Raw genomic sequence first — 23,063 nt, 5'->3', positions numbered from 1 at the left:
AAAGATCAATACAAGCACCTTTAAAAGAACACAGGAAGTAACGATCGCTTTACGCATCGCTGACAGTGTGTTGTAGACAAGCTTACCTTTTGGCATTGCTTTTGTTGCCTTTGAAAGAGAACAGGAGAAGACACGAGAACAATGCAAACAATAACAGGCAGAATTTAACAACAAATCAAATCATATGAACTCAGCAACAAGAAAACAGCAACTAGTCTGTCATGCAGAAAAGGCATGACCTTGACATCTTCTACTTTTTCTGAAAAGTTTGATTCAGTTAAGCAGTCAGAGGTTCAAACCACAAACCTATATTCATTATATGCTTTTAGTGTTCTCCAATAATAACAGTTCTCAAGGGAACAAACCAAGTTCGACAAATTATTTTTATTTATTCCATCAAAGGCTTGCCCTGAGTTAATGAGCATAGCTTAATTAGTTAAGGTTAGAAAGCATGTGCAATGTCTACGTAGGAGTAGAAGTGGGTCAACATTTCTTAGGGAGTTTTGCAGATGGTATTTTCCACTGATTCAATTTTTGTAAAGTCTGTCAACTGTACATGGCAAGATGGTATCGCTGAATCTTAATTTGCATGTGATAGACATCATCTTGCATGTGCTCAATTGTGCAGCATGTGTGCTGTGAATATCATTGACATTCAAACACTAGCGAGCCAAAACGTTTCGTTTCACTGATCAGTAAAACACGTCTGTCTTATTTACACTATATCATCATCATTGAAAGCGGTAAAACTATACTGTACATTTTGTTTTGTTTTTTGACAGGTTGCACAACAGATGGCATACTACACTTTATTGATACAAACTGAGAGAAACACAAGAGCAGCATTATTTTGTGTGCTAGAATTAATGTGGTTTGCAAATTGGATGGTGCAGTAGATGACCAACATAAGTCAATAAAAGTAATAAACTCACATAACTGTGGGCTCATCATCTATTTCTCCATGATATTTAATATCTTATTTGGTACCCAGTTGTTGAATTCTGCAGACTATTTTAGCAACAAGAATGATAAATCCTGATTTTTTTTTTTTTCTTCATGTTATTTGTCAAATAACAGGACAAGCGAAAGCACAGAGGCCCAAGTAGCAAAATCACACCCAAGTCCAGAGAGTTTGTCGAAACAGATTCTTCCTCTTCTTCTTCGGAATGCCAGTCGGATTCAGAAGTCATGAAAATCCCTGCTTTGCCACTTCAAACGACACGTGCCGCTATTAACGCACAGCCTCAGTCCAACTCGTACACTCCCCCTCTTCCCTGTTTTGGCTCGGCCAGCGGAATGGGAAGTCTGGGAGTCTTTGGAGGCAAGGGACTTTGTGTTCGAGATGGTGGCAGTGTGACTGCCAATATGAATAGTACCACTGGTAGCATCAGCAGCAGCAATGGCACTGGGAGTAGTAGTAGCTATAACACGCTAAACATTAACAACATAAGTGGTTCATTTAGTACCTCTGTTCCTGACCCTGGCGGGTTAGGTGGACCGTGCAAGAACCTGGAGTCTATGTCACCACACTTCAACATGGGACAAGATATGCCGCCTCTTTCCCCACTTACGGAATACCAGGAGACACAGAGTCTATGGGTGAAAATTGACCTGAGTTTGCTAAACAGGGTGCCAGGGAAGGATTTTGGTCAAATATCTCGGGTAGGGATAATAGAACAGGATGGCATTGAAGGAAGAGGGTGCGAGCGACCAGGGGAAAGGGTCATGGTGTCAGAGAGAGAGAGACAAAAACCGGGTGACAGAGAGTGGCAAGGGCTCAGGGAAAGACCCAAGTTACCCAAAGGGGAGCAGCAGAATGAAGAAAATGAACCATTAGGGCACGACGCAGAGAGGCAGTGTGGTACCAATAGATTAACAGAGAGGGACAGGCAGGCGGATAGAGAGGAGAGGGAAAGGTTCAACTTGGGAGAGAGAGACAAGGTGATGGAAAGAAGAGAAAAGGGATGTCAGGGGCTCAGGGTCATGGGCAACCCCCCTGTGCAAGAAAAGAGTCTTCCAAGGCTACCAGGGAGGACGGAGAGAGGAGAGAGTGGAGGAAAACACAGGAGGCAAGCTACCGGCGGCTTGGTGGTCCAGACAGAGAAGCACACCAGCAAGAGCAAGAGAAAACACAAGGTTAAAATTGTTTGTCTTGTACACCTTCCTAATTTTATTTGCTCATCCTATAAGCAATGTTTTTTTAATGAAAACATACAAATGAGGCCCCAACCACTGTGAGCTAAATACCACGAAAACTAGAGTTTCTGCAATATTGCTTTCTGATTATCTGTAATTTATCCTCATTTTGCAATGTTGTAGGTATTACAGACAACACAATGTATTTGGGAGTAACAACCACATAACTAAAATCTAATTTTAACTCATTCACTGCCATTGATAACTATAGACGTCAAAGATCCATTTGAACAGAGCTGGCTGTGGATGAGTTAATTACCAAGCGGATGCAACAGCATAGCTGAACAAAATTGGTGTCACCTCACGCGTTAGTATCTTGGTGGACTATCACAAATTCATATTTCCTTCACCGCACAAACTAAAAATCTTAATAACTGACCTGCACGTGCTCCCAAAAAATCTGAAACTTCACATGTATATAAATAGTTGTGACCTGAAGACATCTACATGATAATACTCTCTTATATCTATAGCGCCACCTAGTGGCAAATATATATCTCTTTTTTAACGCATTGGACTGTTAGTCATTTATTTATTTATTTGTTTATTTATTTATGATGGCCATGTGAGGTGGGGCGGTGCCCTAACACCATCTCTTGACCAGCCACCACTAACCTTGGCTATAAATGTACCTTCTCTTGCTAGTGCACAATCCCTGTCGCCCTTTTAAACTAATTTTTTGGTCTTCTTTCTATTGCCAGTTGGACCACATGGAGCCATCCGGCAACAACAATAAAAAGCTACAACTGGGCAAAGACTGTCAGCTCCTTCCACCTTGTATTTCTCCAATACACAACCACAAAAACAACTCTGCGGAGTAAGTACAGTACTGTCAGTATATTCCATATGTACAGTATGTTGAACAATGAAGAGGCATGCATTTGGGTAGATTGAGAGAAGGCTTTGCAAAACTTGCAGCTGTCACAACCTCCATTCTCCTTGGTCAATTTTGCCCCCTTAGCACCATTCAAACTCATGCCAAGTGCTTACACCAAACTCATCGCTAAAGACGATGAAGGCTTGAGGAGGATACAAATTGAAAATGTCCTCAAAACTATAAACTACAGAGAGATTTCAATTAATGTTAACTAAAGCAATGGAAACTTCAGTGTGACACGACTGACATGCAAAATGCCCTCTTTGTGAATTTCTGAAAACAGATGCAGCCGACAGTCTCATCGCATAAAAATCAATGTGGCGTCTACTGAGATTTACCAAGCATCTCATCACAAGCACAGATTATATGGCAAGGGAGAAGGGAGGGAAAGTTGGGGTGACCTGGAGTTGAACCTTCAACATTGGGCACCAGACGTCTCAGTGTGTAGATCGTCTGTATTTCACCCGAGAGGCTTTTTATAGGAGCAGTAAACTGGCTGATGTGATTACCCGACTCAGAGCCTTTCACCATTTTCTAATCTGAGACTTGACAGATTATCACCGCTCAGTCGGTGAAATCATAACGCTATAAATTAATGACTGAAAACGAGAGTTTCGCAAAAGCGGCTTTGCAATTTCAAGTAACGTTCCATAAACTGCAGAAGAATATTTGGCAGATATCATGTGGTCATTTTGTGCTTTAACATTGGTAGTTGTCACCCTAAAATATGCAGAAGTGCCATGGAAAACACACACATACCAGCATTCATTTAGAAACAACACACAAACATGCATATTAGCATATTCATGCACATTGCTAGCATCCATTATTCGGTACACACAAACACACACAGCCATAACACACGGGCAAACACACTCAGCCACTAATTAGTTTTGTCTCCCAGGTTTTGTATATTATCACTAATGTCTAGGCCTGCGGTGCTGTTGTGCAAGCTCAGCAACTTTTGCATTGCATCACCCCCCCAGAGATTGAGGGAAGAGGAAAAGCATCCAAAATATTATCTATGATGTTGCAAACAATATGAGTCACAGGAGCTTCAAAAAGGCAATTGAGGGATTAATCATCCGTGTTCCATCAAGAAAGAACAAGAAAGGACCACTTTTAACTTTCAACTACACATGAAGTCTGTCTACACTTGACATAATATGGTCGATGGCACAGCACAGCACAGAAAGTATTTAGGAAGTTGGTGTTGCTGTCCATGTTTTGAATAGATTTGGAGGACAAAATGTAAAAATTGCCATTAGTGAACTCAATCACAAGTATATTTATTCAAACATTGTGTTTGTTCACAAACATTGGTAAATGCTCCCACCTGGCAACGAGGCTAGGCAGAGTGTGACAAACAGATTGGGAAATTCAACCACGTTAAATTTCATCATATGGAGCTTGGAACTCAAATATGTATGCTTGCATTTATTCTTGTCAATTGAATGTTTCCAATTACATGTAATTTATGCAATGCATGTACTGAATCAGTTCAACATCACTGGAAAATCCGCGATAGGTTGATTTCGGGTGAAGTTGTGCACATGGGAACACAACAATGTTCGTGGTGATGCTTGTGTTGATTTGACAAAAAAGAAATGATTGAATGACTCATACTCATTCCCGGCTGCTTACCTGAGTCAGTACCTATTGTGCAAAACCAGAAATGTGTACTCTCTGAAATTAAATTGACATCAAGGCATTATGTGCAGAGAGCATATTTTGATGCAAAAAGCTCAAACGTTAGGGCAGGCTTGACTGGTACTATTGCATTTTTAAGTGTGTGTACATGTGTGTGCGTTATTTAGATCTCTAAACAGGAAACAGTCCCGGCGGCAAGATGAGAAGCTCCTTCCTCCACTACTATCCCCCCTTTCTGAAGAACCCCCTCATAAACGTATTTGTGAGAACAGTTCATCTCTCAGCCAGGATGGCGGCGCTACTTGCCCCGTGTCCTCCTCCACGCATCGGCACAGGAGAGGAGATAGCAGAGGATCATCACATGCCAGAAATGTTGCAACTAGTGTAAGTCCTAAAATGTGTCCAATTGCCAACATCCTATTAGTTATTTATGACACGTAATTGAACGGATCCTGAACAATGAATGATAAAAATGTGGAAGACGACATGTCATGAATGGGGCAGGGCAACCAAGTGCAAGAGCAGGACTGAGCTCATGGTTGGGGACAGGCAGAAGGTCGGGCCAGAGTCCAGAGCAGATCAGAAAAACTGTCAACATCAATGGAATATTTTTGATTCTGTGATTCTAGTTCTTTTTTGTTTTTCATTGATTCGAAGTAACTCCTAATTCCTTAAATTCATTTAATGTGTTGAAGAGCTATAAATTATAGCTTTAAATAATATTATATTCATATAGTATGATAGCCGATGATGTACGTATATTTTATATATTTTAACTCGGAGTGGGAATTTCACAATACCTCACAATCCATCATTATTTGTGATATTTCACAAAAAGCGCAGAGTGATGATTATAAAACAAAGAAAGAAAAAGAGGGCGACGCAGCAGTGTTGACAGTCTTCTTGGTCTGGCCACCTCCTCAATACAACACAGCACTTTCTTGGTCAGATTCTGACAAATCTGAGTCGTTCAGGAAATTTTCCAGGGTCAATGCTGAATAGATAAATATATCCGACATCTCAATGTCAAATGAGGAAGTGGGTGGGGCTGACACGCTTGCTTTTGGCCTGCCTTTTTCTCAAGTTTTTATTTTGGTTTGTTTTTTGTTGTGTTTTTAAGGGTCGCATTGAGGTAAAAACAAATAAGATAGATTTCCATCCACAGGCAAGCCATCTGGCATATCACTAAATAGCACTTGGTAGGTACAAGGTCAATGACTTGACGGTACATCACTTCCCAACATGGCGCCGGCTTTTAAAATAAACCAGGGCTATGATTTTGGCAAATTCTAGACTGGACAAAAATGTGGGCCATCTGAAGCTTTAACCTTTAGGTCGTGAAATATTTTGGAATCAGACTTTTGCTTGCAAAAGCATACAATATCAATATTAATACTGTATGTGTGAATGAGCAGCATCTGTCCACTATGTTGTTGACAAGTTTATTCACTAATGGCAGCTTCAAATACGTTACAGTATGTTCACTCTTATGTTTTTTGATTGTGTAATTTTCTCCTAATATATACATAAAAGCTTATCTTCCACTTCTACAGCTAACAGATCATCATAACAAGAAGCCCTGCCAGTCCAACTCAGATGCGTGGCCAGAAACACTGACAGAACCTGCAGAACCTCCCAGACCAAGACTGTCCTTTACTGACACGTATGTACAAGCATAGTGCCTGTTACAGTAGACAACCCTAACACACTAATTACATTAACATAATTACATTTAGTTTTTTTTTTTTTTATCCTGGACTCTTCTGTTTCCCTTTGTTACCATTGAAATTTCTGTAGTAGGTGACTCACATGATTAAATTGCAATGCTTAGTCAGTTCGAAACTAAAATAAATAAGTCAAGTCATGTAGAACAGAGCAGATACTCCACAGAAAGCTTAACCAACTATGTAGGCATTTTTATTTTTGTTTTTACTTCAACATGAAAGACAGTTTATTTTTAGCGTGAATGACTTTGTCTACCCACACATACTATTTATTCCTCTTTATATGTCCTGTGTGCTCTATCCAGTGTCCATAGTGCAGACTACTATATGCAGGAAGCTAAAAGGCTCAAGCACAAGGCTGATGCTTTGGTAAGTTTATCTGCAATCACTACTGGAACAAAATCTTACAGACACACACAATAACACTTACACAAACTGCTGTATGCTGGAAGATAGCACGGAAAAGATGGAACGGAAATTATTTAAGCGCACACAAAATGTGCTGACTACCGGTAATAATGAGAGTACTAGCTTGGTTTTGTGTATTGTTGCTTCAAGGACTGTAATGTAAAATTGAATTGCTCCATTATATAGCCATGTGATCACTGCACTCAAGGACTGATGATGCCTGCTACATTATCCAAATAATTACCTGACTGCTGTAAACAATGATGTGACCTGTTATTTACCTTAAATTTATGCACGATTTCCTCAGCTTTATCTGCGGATTTGTGTAGGCGTCTTATTGTATTTTTCTCCTACGTGCTTTCTCTGTGTGTAGATGGACAAATTTGGTAAAGCAGTCAACTACGCAGACGGCGCCCTCTCTTTTATTGAGTGTGGAAATGCTATGGAGCGTGATCCTCTTGAGGCCAAATCTCCATACACAATGTATTCGGAAACCGTCGAGTTAATCAGGTATGGATGATACGTCGTGTTAATAAGTAAAGTTGATTAAAAGAAACATAGAATGGGTTGCTGTCGTTTTTTGAACCTTTAATAACTGCCAGTGTATGAAGTCATGGAGACTTCTCAGACAGCAGATAAGTTGAACATGGAGACTCTTAACTGAAGGACTCGAGTTCAAGCTCATCCATCCTACAGAAGTGTCCTTGGGCAAGACACTTCAGGGCTGCGACTGTGCACCTTTGGTCTCCGAGTGGAGGGAATCGGAGGAAGGACGCACATTTTCCTCAAGATCAATAAAGCATAAATAGCCAAGTCGTTTTCCTTGATTCCCCTGTCATTGCTGAGTTTCATAAGACTGATTAACCACTTCAGAAAATGATGGTCCAGAGCTGATTAGGTCACTGAGGGCAAAAGGCAAAATATGACCCTTGTAGCTCTGTTTTTGGGGAAAAAATACCAATAGCCAAATGTGGCCTTTGAAATATATCCTTCTACAGTGTAAAAACCGTCTGTGTCCGAATTTGTATCAAACCTGGAGGAATGGTGTGGTACTGCACATTTACTAAGGAGCAGCACGGGAGGTCAGGTTTTAAATCACAATTCACGGCAATGCTTTTTCTGCTCATGCTTTTCCTTTGACTTTCAAAAAAAACATGCATGTTTGGTTAATTTGACTGTTCAGGGGGTTGAATGATTGGGTGTGTGCCTGTGTGTGTGAGTCCTGCAATTAACAAGTGTGTACCCTCTACCTAAATTCTGGCATAGGCTCCCTCGCGACTCTAATGAGGAAAGGCGCGATAAAAAAAATGATCAATAGATATTTACTTCTCTCTCTCTGTGTGTTCATCACCCTTACACTCTTTCTTTAGGTATGCCATGAGGTTGAAGAACTTCACCAGCCACTCAGCCACCATAGCTGAGAAGAAACTTGCCGTGTTATGGTATGATTACGTTTGTTTTTTATGATGGAACAGTGCAACCTTGATGTTAGTTCAATAAAACAATCATAAGTTATTGTTTTAGCAAACAAGTGATTAGTGGTTTACTCAACCGTCTTTGGTGCAGATAGTTTTGGTTTTGGCAGCTCGGATAGACTCCAGGACCAATACTTAGGGGGCACAGTGCGATGCCTGTGGTGGTGGTGGTGGGGGGGGGGGGGGGGGGGGGGGGGGGGGGGGGGGGGGACAAGTTAATCAGTATACAATGTTATGCAGAGGTGTACTTACAATTTCAATTGTATAGACAAACTAGTTGTAGTCACTGATGAGAGTTGGAGGGGTATGGAAGAGTTTCTTCCTCCTGAGGGGTCGTAACAGAAAATAATTGAGATGCCCATGCAAAGCAAAAATCTGTGTATAGTCTGAAGCACATTTTAAATGCATGGAGGGGAAAAAATACTACATACCCTCTAATAATTATTTCCCATGACTGCAGTTTCCTCTCTCAGTTTCTCTCACTGAATTCTCCTGAGTCTGTTTTCCAAGGGCCCACAATGGAAGCTTGCCAGATGGATATTTGAAATTACAAATGTGCATTTTGCAAGTCTATTAGCTTTACAAGGTTATGTCCTTGTATGTTTGTTTTTTCACCTCTGGTCTTCTTTCTTGCTCTTTCTGTTCGGGAAAAAACATGAAGGATGATCAGAAAAACACATTTTGAGTTTTTGCCTTTGATGTACTTAATAGGTGCTCATCAGACTATGTGAGGACATGTCTAAAATATCTGACTGTATTTCTTTTTTATTTTAATGACATGAAGATAATGCAGTATTGAAGATGAGGCTTTTATGGTGCATTTGTAGGGAGGATTCATCTGTCTTCTAATGGTTTTGTTTCCATAGTAACCGCTGTCTGTCGCTGCTGTATCTGCGGATGTTCCATTTGAAGAAAGACCATGCTGTCAAGTACTCCCGTTCGCTGATGGAGTATTTTAAGGTAAAACACACGCAAGGGCACACACGCACAACACACACACACTAAAATGGTGGCTTTACTTTCTCACTCGATGGGTGTAAAACATGCAAAGCCAATTACAACACATTCCATATTCGTTTTCTTGGTGCTGTGCATTAATTTTGCATGGCATTAATAAAGTCCATGCTTTCTCTTTGATATTAACGCATTAATTAGCTCCATCAATCATCAGAGAGGATTGTTGAGTTTAATGTACTGTAATGTAATGTTGATTAATTATGTGTAGTTTAATTAATTACTGAGGATGTCATTATCACAGTGCCGCAGTGATGGGATTGGATTTCTGAGAGGAAACGCAATGGGAATTTGTGGGAGCTGTGTGTGTGCGCGTGTGTGTGTGTGTGCGTGTGCGTGTGCATGCATGTGGTACTCAGACTATGTCGATCCACATTATGTTTTGAAGAGACGGACCAACCAATCAAACCACAGTGTAACGCAGGGGTGTCAAACTCATTTTTGTCGCGGGCCGCATCGTAGTCATAGTTTCCTTTGGAGGGCCATTATGACTGTCAGCCCAAATAAATGTATGAACACCTCATATTATATATAATATAGAACTGGTTTTGAAATCAGAGACTAGTAAGAACTCTTCAGATTTTTAAAAAGATGCATGGAAATAAAAATTGCCAGAAATATCTCTTTTTTTTTTTTTTTAAATGAAGACAATTTGCAATTTTAGTATCGACACAAAGTCGATGCACAGTTTGTCTTTGTGGGCTAAATACAAATACACTGCGGGCCAAAGTTTGACACCCCTGGTGTAACAGATGAAAACAGTTTTACTACTGATGTATTATATATTTGAAATGTACACTGGGTGTGTCAAAATAAACTGCTGAACAGGTTGCAAACTTGGATGAGATTAAATGAAACAGTCCTAACATGGTTCAGGTCCTTCTTAGAAAGAATAAATTACTTTGTGACCTTTGGAAGTTTTGGACCTAAACAAATAAACATGAGTTGTGGGGTTCCTCAAGGGTCAGTTCTTGGAACCCTTTTGTTAAGGCTATACTTGTTAACTTTGGATCAAATGCTTCAGATTGCCAATGTTAGTTATCATGACTATGTGGATGACACACAGTGTCCTCAATTGACAGCAGTTCAATTAGCGTGTTGTGTCTGTGTCTAGAGCAAATTAATAAGTGCATGAACCAACAATTTCTTCACAGCTATAGTAAAAAAAAATAGAGGTAATTATTTGTTTTCAGCATTAAAGAAAAGAGGATTGCTGTTAGAAAACACCTTCAGACTTCATCTGAAATCTTGGGATGCTAATAGACATATCAAGTCAACCAGCAAAACTGCTTTTTAAGATGAAAAACTTATCTGGATTAATGGATTGCATGCTCCAAATCTTTTGCCTGGACTCCTTCAAAAGAGCATCAGCTCGTTCAGAACACTGCAGCTTGGGTTCTGACCAGAACAAAGAAATCAGAGCATCTCCAATTCTAAAGGCTTTTTTACACTCGCTCCCAATCAGCTGTTGAATATATTTTTAAAATTCTGCTGCTGGTCGATAGATCACTGAATAGTTTGGGTCCTGATTGCATTAAAGAAATGCCGATTGAATATAAAACCAGTGTAGCTCTGAGATTTGCAGACTTGGGTCAATTAATAGAGAAGAACATTTAGTCCGAGTGTAAATTCTTTTAAATCCAGGCTAAAATCATTTTACCATACCGTTGATTATAAAGAAAATTGGTTACAAATAAAACAGGTGTATTAAATATGGAAAGATCGCTCTCACACACCCTCATACTGCTCACTCGAAGCACAATATGGCACCTCGTGGCAAAGAACTAGATAACTAGAGAACAAAGATAACGTTACTGTGCTACTACTCAAGGTCTTAAAACTAAACTTCCATTTCGCTTTTCCTCATGACAAAGAACTTTGAGCATCTGAAAAAGAATTGAAAAGATAACGTTACTGTGCTACTACTCAAGGTCTTAAAAGTACACTTCCATTTAGCTTTTCCTGTCTCTCTTCTTGTAAAACCAGAACTCGACCAAGAGCTCCCATCAAGCACCCTCTCCCTGGAGGACAAATGGAAAGTGAGTACCTGCTTGCTCTCACATACAATAGATAATTTTGAATTCACTAGAGCTTTGCTGCAAAATACCCTGGCGTCTTTAGCAATCTTGTAGACAAACAAACCCCTCAGGAAGTAAAGAAAGAGATTGATTTGCTGTAGATGTGAGCAGGAGAAGACTAGAGGGGCTGTCGAGTGCTGGCTGAGGTGAGATGGAGTGGGTGGTGATAGATCGAGGGGAGGCATGGCGGCGCTGTGGATGTGAAACTAATGAGTTTGAACAGCTCTGACGCAGCAAGACTGGCCTTCAACACGTGTGCAGGGATGTGCGCGCAGCTCAGAAGGTGCAAGTCTGTGGATTAGCGAGGGCCATAATCGTCGTCACTGTCAGAACCACGCAGCCACTGTGGGAGATTTTTTTAATTTGTTAATGTTGCTTTGCTCTACAAGCAACACACCATCTTACTTTTTTACGTTTATTAATGTAGTACTTGTTACTAGAGATGGGAAAGACGTTCCAGTAGATTAGGGAAGGGAATTCAGACACAGTGGGACTCATTTTTCAAAAAAGGACGAAAGACCCACCTTTTTACTCTGGCCTATAGCTAAATATTTGCTATTGTTTTATTGTTTTATGTATTTTTACTAGTCTCTGATTGTTTTAAAGTCTTACTTTGAGATTTGGGGCCAAACATAAACTGCATTATAAATTGAATTATTATTAGTATTATTATTAATATTAATATTAATATTAATATTAATATCAGCCTTGGAATTTCATGGCTCAGACCAGCCCACTTTACTTCACAACATTTTGTGAACTAACAAAAGTGGCCTGACTGACCGCAGTACAGTAAGTGGACCTAAGAGTCAAAGAAACAAAAAAAATAGATGCAGCCCTTTCAGATATGTATTTCAATACCTCTCTTTTAAATTGTCCATATCTGCAAACGTAACGGTGAATTTGTGTGTGTCTAGAGCCAGGAGTGTGTGGTATGGGTACCACTAGTGGTGCAAGGACACTCTCTAGCAGTATCAAAAGAAAAACTGAATTTAATGTTCAAACTGTGAAACTTATACCACTGTGTATGTCCACTGTGACACGCTCCGTTTTTCCCAAATGTGATTGGTAGGTTTGAGGCCTGGGTTCTGTGCAAGTTCTTCCACATCTAAGCATTCCAAGATAACTTTAGGCGCTTTGCTTTCAGGCTAGGCTAGAAAATCGACTTCCTCATTAAACAGCCTGTAGCATTTGGTTGACAGACAGAATTACGCACGTTAAGATTTTCGTTTCAGTTCATTACGTTTAAGTCTCACGGGCTTACACACTCTCTGTTTATTCTAGGATCAACGGAACTCCGTCTCCACTCTCTCTCAGCCTCTCCCCAGCCAGCGGCGGTATTGGAGGAGGAATATCGGGAGGTGCAACAAATTCATCAGGCAGTATAGCTATTCCACAACGCATCCACCACATGGCGGCCAGTCATGTAAACATCACCAACAACATCCTACGCAGCTATGAGCACTGGGAGACTGCAGACAGATTGGCCACCGGTAGTCAAGGTAGGGAAATGAAATCATATCATCATCATTGTAAGGTCTGTTTTGTTTTAATGCAATTACTTAATCTTGTATCATGTTGGCGCCCACAGGGTTATTCTAAAATATTGGGACATTGTGATTTCCCGGGACTTTTATAGAATTCATTATTTGAAAAAGAAAACATTTGCAGGAATTTATTGAAATAAAGTGTTAATGTTTATCACCTTGGTATATGCCTATGTATTTGCCAGTCACTTTTTTTTTTTTCACGTTGGCAACTCCACGTTTCCGTATTTTATGAAATTGTGTGTGTCTGAAAATGAATAAGAAAAGAGCGTGTTCTGCCTCACACAACTCAAAAGTTGCGTGAGAGCGTTTGAATAACTTTAAGATCGCACCCAAAGCTTTTGACAACAGTTTAAACAATTTGGTTTGCAAATCAGTTCGCATGTGTCTCGCCGATTCACAAGCACTCGCAAAACCTTTTCTCCTTCATTATTGAAGCGTGGGTGAGTACACTAGCGCTAATGATAGACAGGAAGGTGACGGGTATGGTTGTCCCGGCTCACAGCTATCATCTTCGGTGCTATTTTTATACTGTTTCATTCCTTGTTTATGAACAGGTCGACAAACATTCACTACGCCCACCAGGAACTTAAACAGACTGGCGAACACACCAGATATCGGTTTTGAGTGTGAGAATGGTTGATAAGCCAGATAACTAGTTGTTTGTGTTGTGTATGCATTTACTGAAGTAAATTTTTTTCACAGCTTATTATTTATATAAGAAATTAGATTCTACATTTCAATGTTCAAGTGTTCCATACTTTTGTTAATTGAAAGATAATTGCTCTTAGTTCTAATATCATCAATGGCATAAAAGACAAACCTTATTATGGTTTGGCGTGACAATTTCATAATTTGTTTTTTATGTTGGTCTCCTCCTCTTCCTTCTTACAATGAGCCAAAGCAGGGCTTTCTTTTGCGACAATGAAACATACTTATTTATCTTGTCAAGGCGCGGCCTCATCTAAACCAGGGGAAAAATTATCTGTTTTTACTTTCTGGTCCATCTAAACCGGGGGCGCCATTGTTATTCCATGCTGTCGTTCCATGCTGCCATTCCATGCTGCCATTCCCTGCGACGTGAAAAGGACTTTACAATTGACAATTTAAGTCTGAATGAAGCTCCAAAAATCACTTCAACAGAGTTCATTGGTACCAAGATGCCACGAGATGTGCAACTTTCGTCTAAATGAAGCATCTTAAATCACTTCAACGTAGTTCATTAGCACCAACTTGCCACGAGATGGCCTTCAAACAAAAACAGCAAACTAATAACAAGTCATGGGTTCCAAATCTTAAAATAGGTGCATTTGCGAATGTAATTAAACGGGTGTGGACTGTATCGCCAATATACATTATGTTTTTTTTAATGTATTGTCTCCCATGAGATGTTGCAGGTGCATAATCCCTTCACTTATAGGTTTCACAGACATCAGCCCCATTATTGCTAAGAGTCTCAGTGCTCTTGTGTTGTTTTCTAATCTTCTCAGCTGTGGCAGTGAAGAACCTCAAGTGTATTTGAATGTTTCAACTGGAGTGTCTCCTTGTCTCCCTGCAGAGTTCTTCCAGGAGCTTGACTCTGTGATAGAGCCTTTGAGTCAGCAGAGCGGCATGACCGAGCTGGTCCGTTACATCAGACAGGGACTGCACTGGCTTCGCATCGAGGCTCACCTGCTGTAAGCGCTGGACCGGAGCCAGCTATAAAAAAGGAAAATCATAAAATGGGCCTGGGAGCTAGAACTGGGATCAGTGAGATGACACACACAATGACGCTTTTGTCCCTGGTGGGGTCCTTCATATGACTCAACATGCAATCATAATATAATGGCATTGACTTGCTGGATTAATTGGGCAAAAAATCAATCCGCATTTAGGAATTAAAAGTAACTACATCCTTTGAATGGGACTCACTGAGTGCATATTAGCATAATTAAAATTGTGCGCCTCTTTGGAGAGACAACAATTATACTCGGTTTAAATTCCTCCCTGAATAGGAATATAAGTTAGATGTATTTTCAACAAGATGGGGTTGTTTTTAAAAGGGAAATGTTCAACCTGATTGTAATTAAAGAGGATGAGTCTTGGAAGGAAGCTCTATAGAGGCTCCAAGAAACATGCTGTCTGATATTGATCCAGCTGTTAAAGTACTTGTCTGGTACACCAATTAGACAAGGAGCATGCAGGTAATGGCAGGCTCTCTTATAAACATTACAAATAATTTATTAACAGAAGAACACAAGACTAACATCTGTCACCTTAACGTGCCAGTCTTGTTAAGATCTAAATTCTCCTGTGGCTATTTATTGTTAATGGTGTGATTGTGTCCTTTACTTTTTATTTTGTTGTATTCAAAATTAAAGAAATCTGGTTGCATTTTCAGCAATTTAAGTGACCGTTGCTGCTGTTCTATACACAGTTAATCTGCAGCTTTATTTGGGCACTTTAATGATTTACTTACAATTGTACTAAAAATACAGTATTTGAAGCTGACAGTGGGTTTTTTTTGCCACTGTCTGAGTAGATTGCATATTTGCATACTTATATTTACTATGTCGATTGCCTTTGCACTAAATCCTGACCATAATCGTTTGGTGGCAATGCCTCTTAATTTTGTTTTCTCATTTCTTTTAGTAATTTACATCATTATTGTTCCTAAATGCTAAGCATTTTTTTGTTGTAGTGCTGGAAAACTCAATACATGAACCAAAAATCCAATCTAACCAGTGGAGATAATCAGTATTTGCTTGGGACCTTTCTGTCATTGTTCTTAGTCAGGGGTTTTCAACTGGTTTTGTCCAAGGGACCACCATTATAATCAAGAAGCAACTCGGGGACCACTGCTTTGGTGGAATATTATTTTATTTTTCACCCAAGGAGTATAGACCTATACAGGTTATTTATTTATCTATTTTGGCAATCTCAGCTACATTTGACATAATTTGGATGGGTGAATGAATAAAAAAATTAGCTGGAAAATGAATCAAGTCGAAATAATGAATCAAGTTTATTTTTTAAAAATTATTTTCCATTTCCAATTTCGCGGACCACTTGCAATACAGCCATGAACCACTCGAAGGCCGCGGACCACCGGTTGACAATCCCTGTTCTAAGTGAAATATTTCACCAAAGAATAATCAGACTACCAATCCCAGCACACAAAGAATGGCACATTTTGGTATCCCTTGAGTTCCTTCTAGGCCTTACCAGTTCTTTTCAGAGACCTTGGCTCAGTTCTGGCTCCCACGGTAACCCAGCAACCTAGCTAACTGTCCAAGGTTGGCTATAAAATACAAGACCTTTCCAATCCCACCAAAAGACTGTGCAACAATGGCAACCTTGCACAATATTGAATCCGATCAACTCGCCACAGGACATTTTGGTCTTTTGTTGTGTGTTGTTGTGCGTATACGTGTACAGCTGATTGTGTCGAGTCTTTGAAAAATGACTGGACAACAGTGACAACAGTGTTTGTGCTCCACAATATAGGGACAGTGACTCCTGCAAACAGTGATGTTGTTGTGTTATTGTTGTTGTGGTTGTTTATGTCAGTTCCAAGTGACCAGATGATTGAATGATGTGAAACAAGATATTGAACATCTATACTCTGTCATGCGTGTGTGTGTGTGTGTGTGTGTGTGGTTTTGGGTGTGTGAGTGAGAGAAGTGTGACTTTGTTTACGGTCGCATTCGCACGGCAACAAGTCCTCCACATGAGAACTTAAAAAAAAAACATGAACACTTTCTTCCTGTGCTGATTCTTTTACATTGATTTTCATCGTATTTATTTTTAATCTTCGTGGTCTCCCTAAATCCGGCTCATCAAGAATGAGTGCTTTGGTTTTTAATCATGTAACCACTGCTGAATGTGTATGGAAGACAATGCAGATGTGGAAAGAACATTTGACAAAAAAGGAAAAAAACTTAAGTGCCTCTATTCGTGTCCAGTGGGAATTGCTCTATTTATTTAAGAACAAATAAAGAATCTAAATGATTTTCCATACCATATTGGTACAAATATGAGATTGTTTTTTGTAAAATCAAATGTTTCCATAAGCTTTTTACTAGCATTTGCTGTATGATGACAGTGGGGGTTGGTTCGGCTTTAAGGAAAATATGTGATTCCAAGTGTCAAGTTTCCATTGTTCTTTTTTCTTGATGTTTTGAGGGTTCGTCTCAAATGCCTGATATGAAAAACGTTGCATGCAATAAATGGTAGCGTCAGACCAACAAAGACTTGTGTCCTGTGTCTCAAAGGAAAACTACTGTTTTATTTTTTTTGTTTGATCACACTTGATATACTTAAAAACCAAAGCCACGCATTCACTTAATTGAAAACTATCGACTAAAGGAGAGCTTACGCCTTTTGGCAACCCGCGTCAAGAAGGGTTTTTCTTTTTAGTTTAGATGACTTACTTTAACCAGGATTCCTTGATACCATGGCCAAAGGTAGAACATTTGGAGTGTTTGCCAGTAAGTTCTTGTCAGAGGCACTGCCTTCTTTAAAAATGGCATCTAAACTGCCCACATCCAGAAGCTAGTCAAAGTCAAAATGGCGCCTTGTATACAAATAGTTCTATCGTTAGAGTGTATTGTGTAATAAAACAACCAAGTATTTTTTTATGTTGTTTTTTTCTAAAAATCTGCCTGTGAGTGGGCTCCTACACTTTTAGCCCACAGACCTCTAACAATGGTCTGACTTGATCAGTTTGAAAGAAAGCAGAAACACCCGCATACCACATGGATGTGACACCCCTAATCTCATGTCAAAGCCAAAAGGTAAGCAGAGCTGCATTATGATTGCAAGTAGAAGTCGCTTGCTTGTCAGATTTGAGTCCATTAATGTGAATCGTTTGTAAATTAATCCTGTTGCAATTGCAATCTTGTATTTTATCTAGGAAATTTGCCCGCTTGTAACCGTAAGAAATGGAAGAATTTGATCGGTCATTCGCACATGTTGCATTTATTTTCCAGTCATTACTTACACACTGTAAAGTAGCACATGATGTTTAAAAAAAATGTGCGAGTTATACACAGTCAAGTTTAAGAAGTGGAGAAGATGTGACTTTGAAAGTTATAAAACTTATTAGGCCCTCCTTTTTTGGGTGATGCCAAAAGCAATGTGGTGTCTTGGATTGATGCACGGTGACACACTGGTTAGCTCGCCGCCTGATGACTGCTGGGATGGGCTCCAGCACGACAAGCGGTCCGGCAAATGGATGGATGGTTCAGAGCATTTTAGTAGTTCATAAACTAGTAGTACCGTAATTTTCGGACTATAAGTCGCGGTTTTTTTCATAGTTTGGGCGGGGGGGCGACTTATACTCAGGAGCGATTTATATACATATATATGTTTTTTTTCACTTTTTTGGGCATTTTATGGCCGGTGCGACTTATACTCCGGTGCGACTTATAGTCCGAAAATTACGGTAGTTTATAAACGCTGATCGCTCATATTACTTTTTTTTTCAGTTTCTTCCCAGCACTTTTATATATGTTATATATATCGATCCATCCATTGTGTGACCCGCTTGTCCTTAGGTGGGTTGCAGGGTTGCTGGAGCCTATCCCAGCTGACTATGGGCAGTAGGGGGACATCCTAAACTGCTTGCCAGTTGCAGGGCACAGACCAACAACCATTCGCACTCGTACTTTAGAGTGCTCAATCAGTCTACCATGTTTTTGGCATATGGGACCAACCCAGAGTTCCCGGAAGAAACCAACGTAGCCACGGGGGGAACATGCAAACTCCACACAGGAAGGCTGGAGTCAGACTCAAACGGGCAACGTCTAACACTGTGAGACTGACATGCTAACTAACCAGTGCGCCTCTGTACGTATATATGTATATATACACCATAGTAATTTTTGTTATTATCAAAATACTACTATTATTGTCTATAGATGGCAGCCCCCCAAAAAACAACAAAATATTTATGTATGGATGGTTGAAAGTTGAAAAATCTTCATAAATGATTTAGTTTTCACACTTACAAAGCAGTGCCATTTTTGGGACAAAGTCACATAAGTCTCATGCTTTCAGAAAATCAGCCATTGTCAAAAATTGGGCATGCGAAAATAATTCTATTATGACTAATTCATTTATTTAAGGCTCTAATTATGTCATATGAAACCTTGACTTTTTTTTTTCTTTTTTCAAATGTGGATACAGAATAGATCGTTTTTCTTTATTGTGCATTTTTGGACCTTTACTGCCCATTTGGAAGAAAAAGAAAAAATATATATACGTACGTGTATGGATAGGACTGATGACAAAATTTTGAGTTGTTGAAAGTAAAGAAAAACTATTCATAAATGACTGAGTTATCACCTTTCAAATGCAGTGACATTTGCTGGCCAAAATTAAATTAAATTAACACCCATGGGCCTAATGATCTAGTGACAGTCAGTAGCCTGATTTTAAGATAAATGAGCATGCCTTTTCACTAGAAAAGTGAAGGCAGCAAGACCTGCCAACAAGCAGCAACTACCAAGATTCGGTTTAAAACGAAAAAATTATATATGGAGTGGGAAAAATTAGTATGGAAGGAAAGTTAATGTAAAACACAAATTGAAACCTTGAACTCTCACAACGCACTAGCATAAATGGAATTTACAGCTACCAGTATATTCACTGTCATTAAAAAAAAAAAAAAATCAATGTACTCACATTGAGAACATAATTTCTAATGAATAAAAGCTCACAGGTGCACTCAGCAAGGTCTGTTTGTTATAGAGACGCCTTCCATTAAAACACGGATGTTTTAATACTACACCCGTGTTTTATCCTCTTCAAGCTAATGGATATCTTTTTTTCTTTTTACATGTATTCAATTATTAGCCTCCTTTCCAGTTAATGTTCAATTCATTGGGTTTATCACGTGTTATCAATAGAATGTATTTCAGAATGGAAAATAAGAAGCCCATATATGGAGAAGGAAAGGAAAGCCAAGAAAGAAAACGCAATATAAGAGGGACTCGATATATTCAAAGCCATGAATTTTAAGTTGTGAAGCGTATTCGTAAAGTTTACATGTATCATTGTGAGCATTTGCTCACCCCAATGATTTGCAATCTCATATCCAATCAACAGATCAAGCATGTCTCACGAGGACTGTGTTGCTGTTGAATTTTATGCAGAGATCCACTTCTTTCCCTTTGTGATCATTAAACTTTCAGGATTTATGTATCAATGCAAATTTTTAAGATTTGTGCAGACTTCTTTAATGACTTTTGTGTCTTGTCTGTGCCATTAAACGGAGCCAATGTATTTTTGAATCATATTACTACTAATTGTTTTACTGACTGGTTAAGAGACGAGATACAGCCTGGACATAGTATGCATAGTATGCAATTTTACAAATATACTGTATGCATTGCATACAGTATATTTGTAAAATTTCCCCTTTGATTCAACACAGAAAATAAATCTGATTCTATGGAGGACAACAGAAATCTGGGAAAAATTACAAGTGTTGAGAGAGGAAAACTCTGAGGATGTGTATATTTTCAAATGAAACAAGGTCTTTAAAGGATTAATTGATTCTCAATAATTAGAGTCATATGATAAATGATTATGCAATTAATTGAACCTCAAACACGCAGACGGGCTTTTCATCTTAACAGTGGCTTCTTTCTGGGACGACAGCCATAAAAGTTTATATAAAATAAATCCAGTAATTGTGTGATATTTTCAGTTAATTTATTATTTGTTTATACAGCAACTCTCAGTCTGATGCGAATAGTTCATTAGTAAATATTGCATAATAAAAAGCTCTGACTCATTCCACTAAGGTGAAATTACCGTAATTTTCGGACTATAAGTCGCACCGGAGTATAAGTCGCACCAGCCATAAAATGCCCAAAAAAGTGAAAAAACCCCATATATATGTATATAAATCGCTCCTGAGTATAAGTCGCCCCCCCACCCAAACTATGAAAAAAAACCGCGACTTATAGTCCGAAAATTACGGTAATAGTTTACGGAGGAAAGCAATTAGAAAGCAAAAGTAGAAGATTTAAAATGTATTGGACATTTTCCAAGACAACAAAAAACTGACGTTTTCTGGGACTTGTATGGAAAATTAGCTCGCGGTTCTCAATTCTCACACACAAATGCACATACACAGTTGAGACCAACCTCAGGCCCGAGACAGCTGAGCTAAGCTTTTTCACACACACTCCATCCCTCTAATGTAATTGTGTATGTCACCAATGTTAACAGAAAGGCAGGGTGACCTGTCAGGCTATGGGCCCATGGTGGTAATGTGATTAGCAGTGTATGAATCATAATGAGAGTATGACAAAGACAGAGTGGCTGGAGGAGAAGAGGCAGCGACATGTCACACGGGGAATAAAAAGGAGGCAGCAGGTAAACACTAACGTAATTGTCATTACATCAATGTGATCATGGTAAGAGATCACTGCTTGGGATGATAAATATTGATTGGATAAAACCGCTGAGACACATTTACAGGATGACACAAGACAGGCACAACCGCAGCGACCCGTTGCTTTATATTCAGACAATTCTATGAAACTGAAGCTGAACTGCTGAAATGAAAAGCCCAAATTTACGAGGCAAGATGCTCCTAAAATGTGAGGATCAATCTGGATCTGGCTGTGACTGCAGTCTTGTACAGCATGGATTCTAGTTTTTCTTATGGAGGTAGCACAAAGCTGCAAAATTACATTTGTCAAATTATTGTGAACATGCAAAAATACAGCAGAGACATCGCTAAGCATAATTATGACCCCAACCATGTTGACAACATTTCCAAGCAAACAAGTACCTTTTGCACTGTCGGAAGCTAATGTTACCTCGAGATAATCTGCACATCCCACAATACTTAATGTGCTGCTGCTTACATTTTGGGCTTTGATGTCATGTTCTTGCACTTTGTGGTTTTTGTTGTTTTGTAATCATATGTCCAGACTGCAAATGATTTCAACCTAATTCTAATGTAATCCTTTTGAGCATTTGGAATGCTAGGCAAGACAAACAATAGAGTAATATTAAAAATGTCTCAAAGTTCTTGCACTTGTTCAGCAGTTTTGTGTCATCTTGGATGGTCTATATGATGCTTTGCACTAAAAAAGAAAAATACAATAGTTATTGTTTGTGTCAAACCCCTTGTTGCTGGATTAAGGCAACGGACCTTTAGTGCTTACTTTGAGAAATGTATTATGGAGATTTTATTTTGTCCATATTTAAAATAGCAATTTCAAGTTAGCAAGTTTGCACTTAGTTTGCCTGACAGTTTCAGCTCAGGCCATCCTGTGAGGCGTTTGCTTAATTTAACTGTGGGTTTTCCTGCTTCCACCCACATTCCAAAAACAGTCATGATAGGTTAAGTGAAGCACACAATGGTGTCTGTGTGCCTTCACTGCCTTAAGTTTTTACCACTCCAGGGTGTAGCCCACCATCTAAAGTTAGCTGGAATAGCTCACCCGTGACCTGGTGAGTGAAAGACATGTGGAAAGTGGCTGCTTGGATATTTTTGCTTTTTAAATAATTGTCATTGTGTATAGATTGGCAAAACATCTTAACTGAAAGCCTATGTGGGATGATTGATCACAAAGTAGGATCTATGCAAGTCACAATCATGTTCATTTTAAGACAATTTGATTAGATGACTTTAAAGTGCTAAATGAGCACATGAGCTTGGATTACTTAAACTTCCTCTTGCCATGTACTGTGTGGCAGTAGGATGGATGACATGAACTATCTTTGTGCCACTCTGTATAAAACCCACTTCGACCACGCTGATTTTGTAGCCAGAATTTACTTCTGTTCATCTGAAGATTATTTTTCAAAGATGGTTGAACCACTCAGTGGTGCCCCGCCCAAATTTACACACTTCCTGATGAGAAACCTCAGAATGGATCTTCTTTCTTCAGTCATGACAACCTTCTTTCATAATAAAATAAGCTTGCTAATGTGGTGACCCACAAGGGAGAGGCATTCACCAACAGTGTGTTCCTTGTGGCTTAGTTCAAAGGGATAATAGACTTGAAAGGTTTGAAGGAGACTTGATTGCTGCTTGTTCAGTAAACAATCAGCTTTGTGCTAAGCGTAAGACACAACTCACTATCTCA

General features: G+C 39.3%; 1 protein-coding gene across 3 annotated transcripts in view; it reads left to right on the top strand.

Annotated features, from left to right (window-relative positions):
* Positions 1-15,797, top strand: part of aff2 (AF4/FMR2 family, member 2) — a 121,118-nt gene extending 105,321 nt beyond the window's left edge. For all 3 annotated transcript variants that reach the window (XM_037261003.1, XM_037261002.1, XM_037261001.1), the window contains 11 exons: positions 1,078-2,136; positions 2,898-3,013; positions 4,891-5,107; positions 6,277-6,386; positions 6,753-6,816; positions 7,229-7,365; positions 8,226-8,297; positions 9,197-9,290; positions 11,331-11,383; positions 12,707-12,924; positions 14,528-15,797. In XM_037261003.1, coding sequence (XP_037116898.1) covers positions 1,078-2,136; positions 2,898-3,013; positions 4,891-5,107; positions 6,277-6,386; positions 6,753-6,816; positions 7,229-7,365; positions 8,226-8,297; positions 9,197-9,290; positions 11,331-11,383; positions 12,707-12,924; positions 14,528-14,649 — 2,262 coding nt within the window. In that variant the 3' untranslated portion in view covers positions 14,650-15,797. The remainder of the gene's footprint in view (positions 1-1,077; positions 2,137-2,897; positions 3,014-4,890; positions 5,108-6,276; positions 6,387-6,752; positions 6,817-7,228; positions 7,366-8,225; positions 8,298-9,196; positions 9,291-11,330; positions 11,384-12,706; positions 12,925-14,527) is intronic.
* The last annotated feature ends 7,266 nt before the right edge of the window (positions 15,798-23,063 follow it).

The sequence above is a fragment of the Syngnathus acus genome, chromosome 10 (assembly GCF_901709675.1).
Source record: "Syngnathus acus chromosome 10, fSynAcu1.2, whole genome shotgun sequence".
Taxonomy (NCBI): Eukaryota; Metazoa; Chordata; class Actinopteri; order Syngnathiformes; family Syngnathidae; genus Syngnathus; species Syngnathus acus.
Note: the sequence above shows the minus strand (reverse complement) of the source record. Positions and strands in the feature narration are given on the sequence as shown.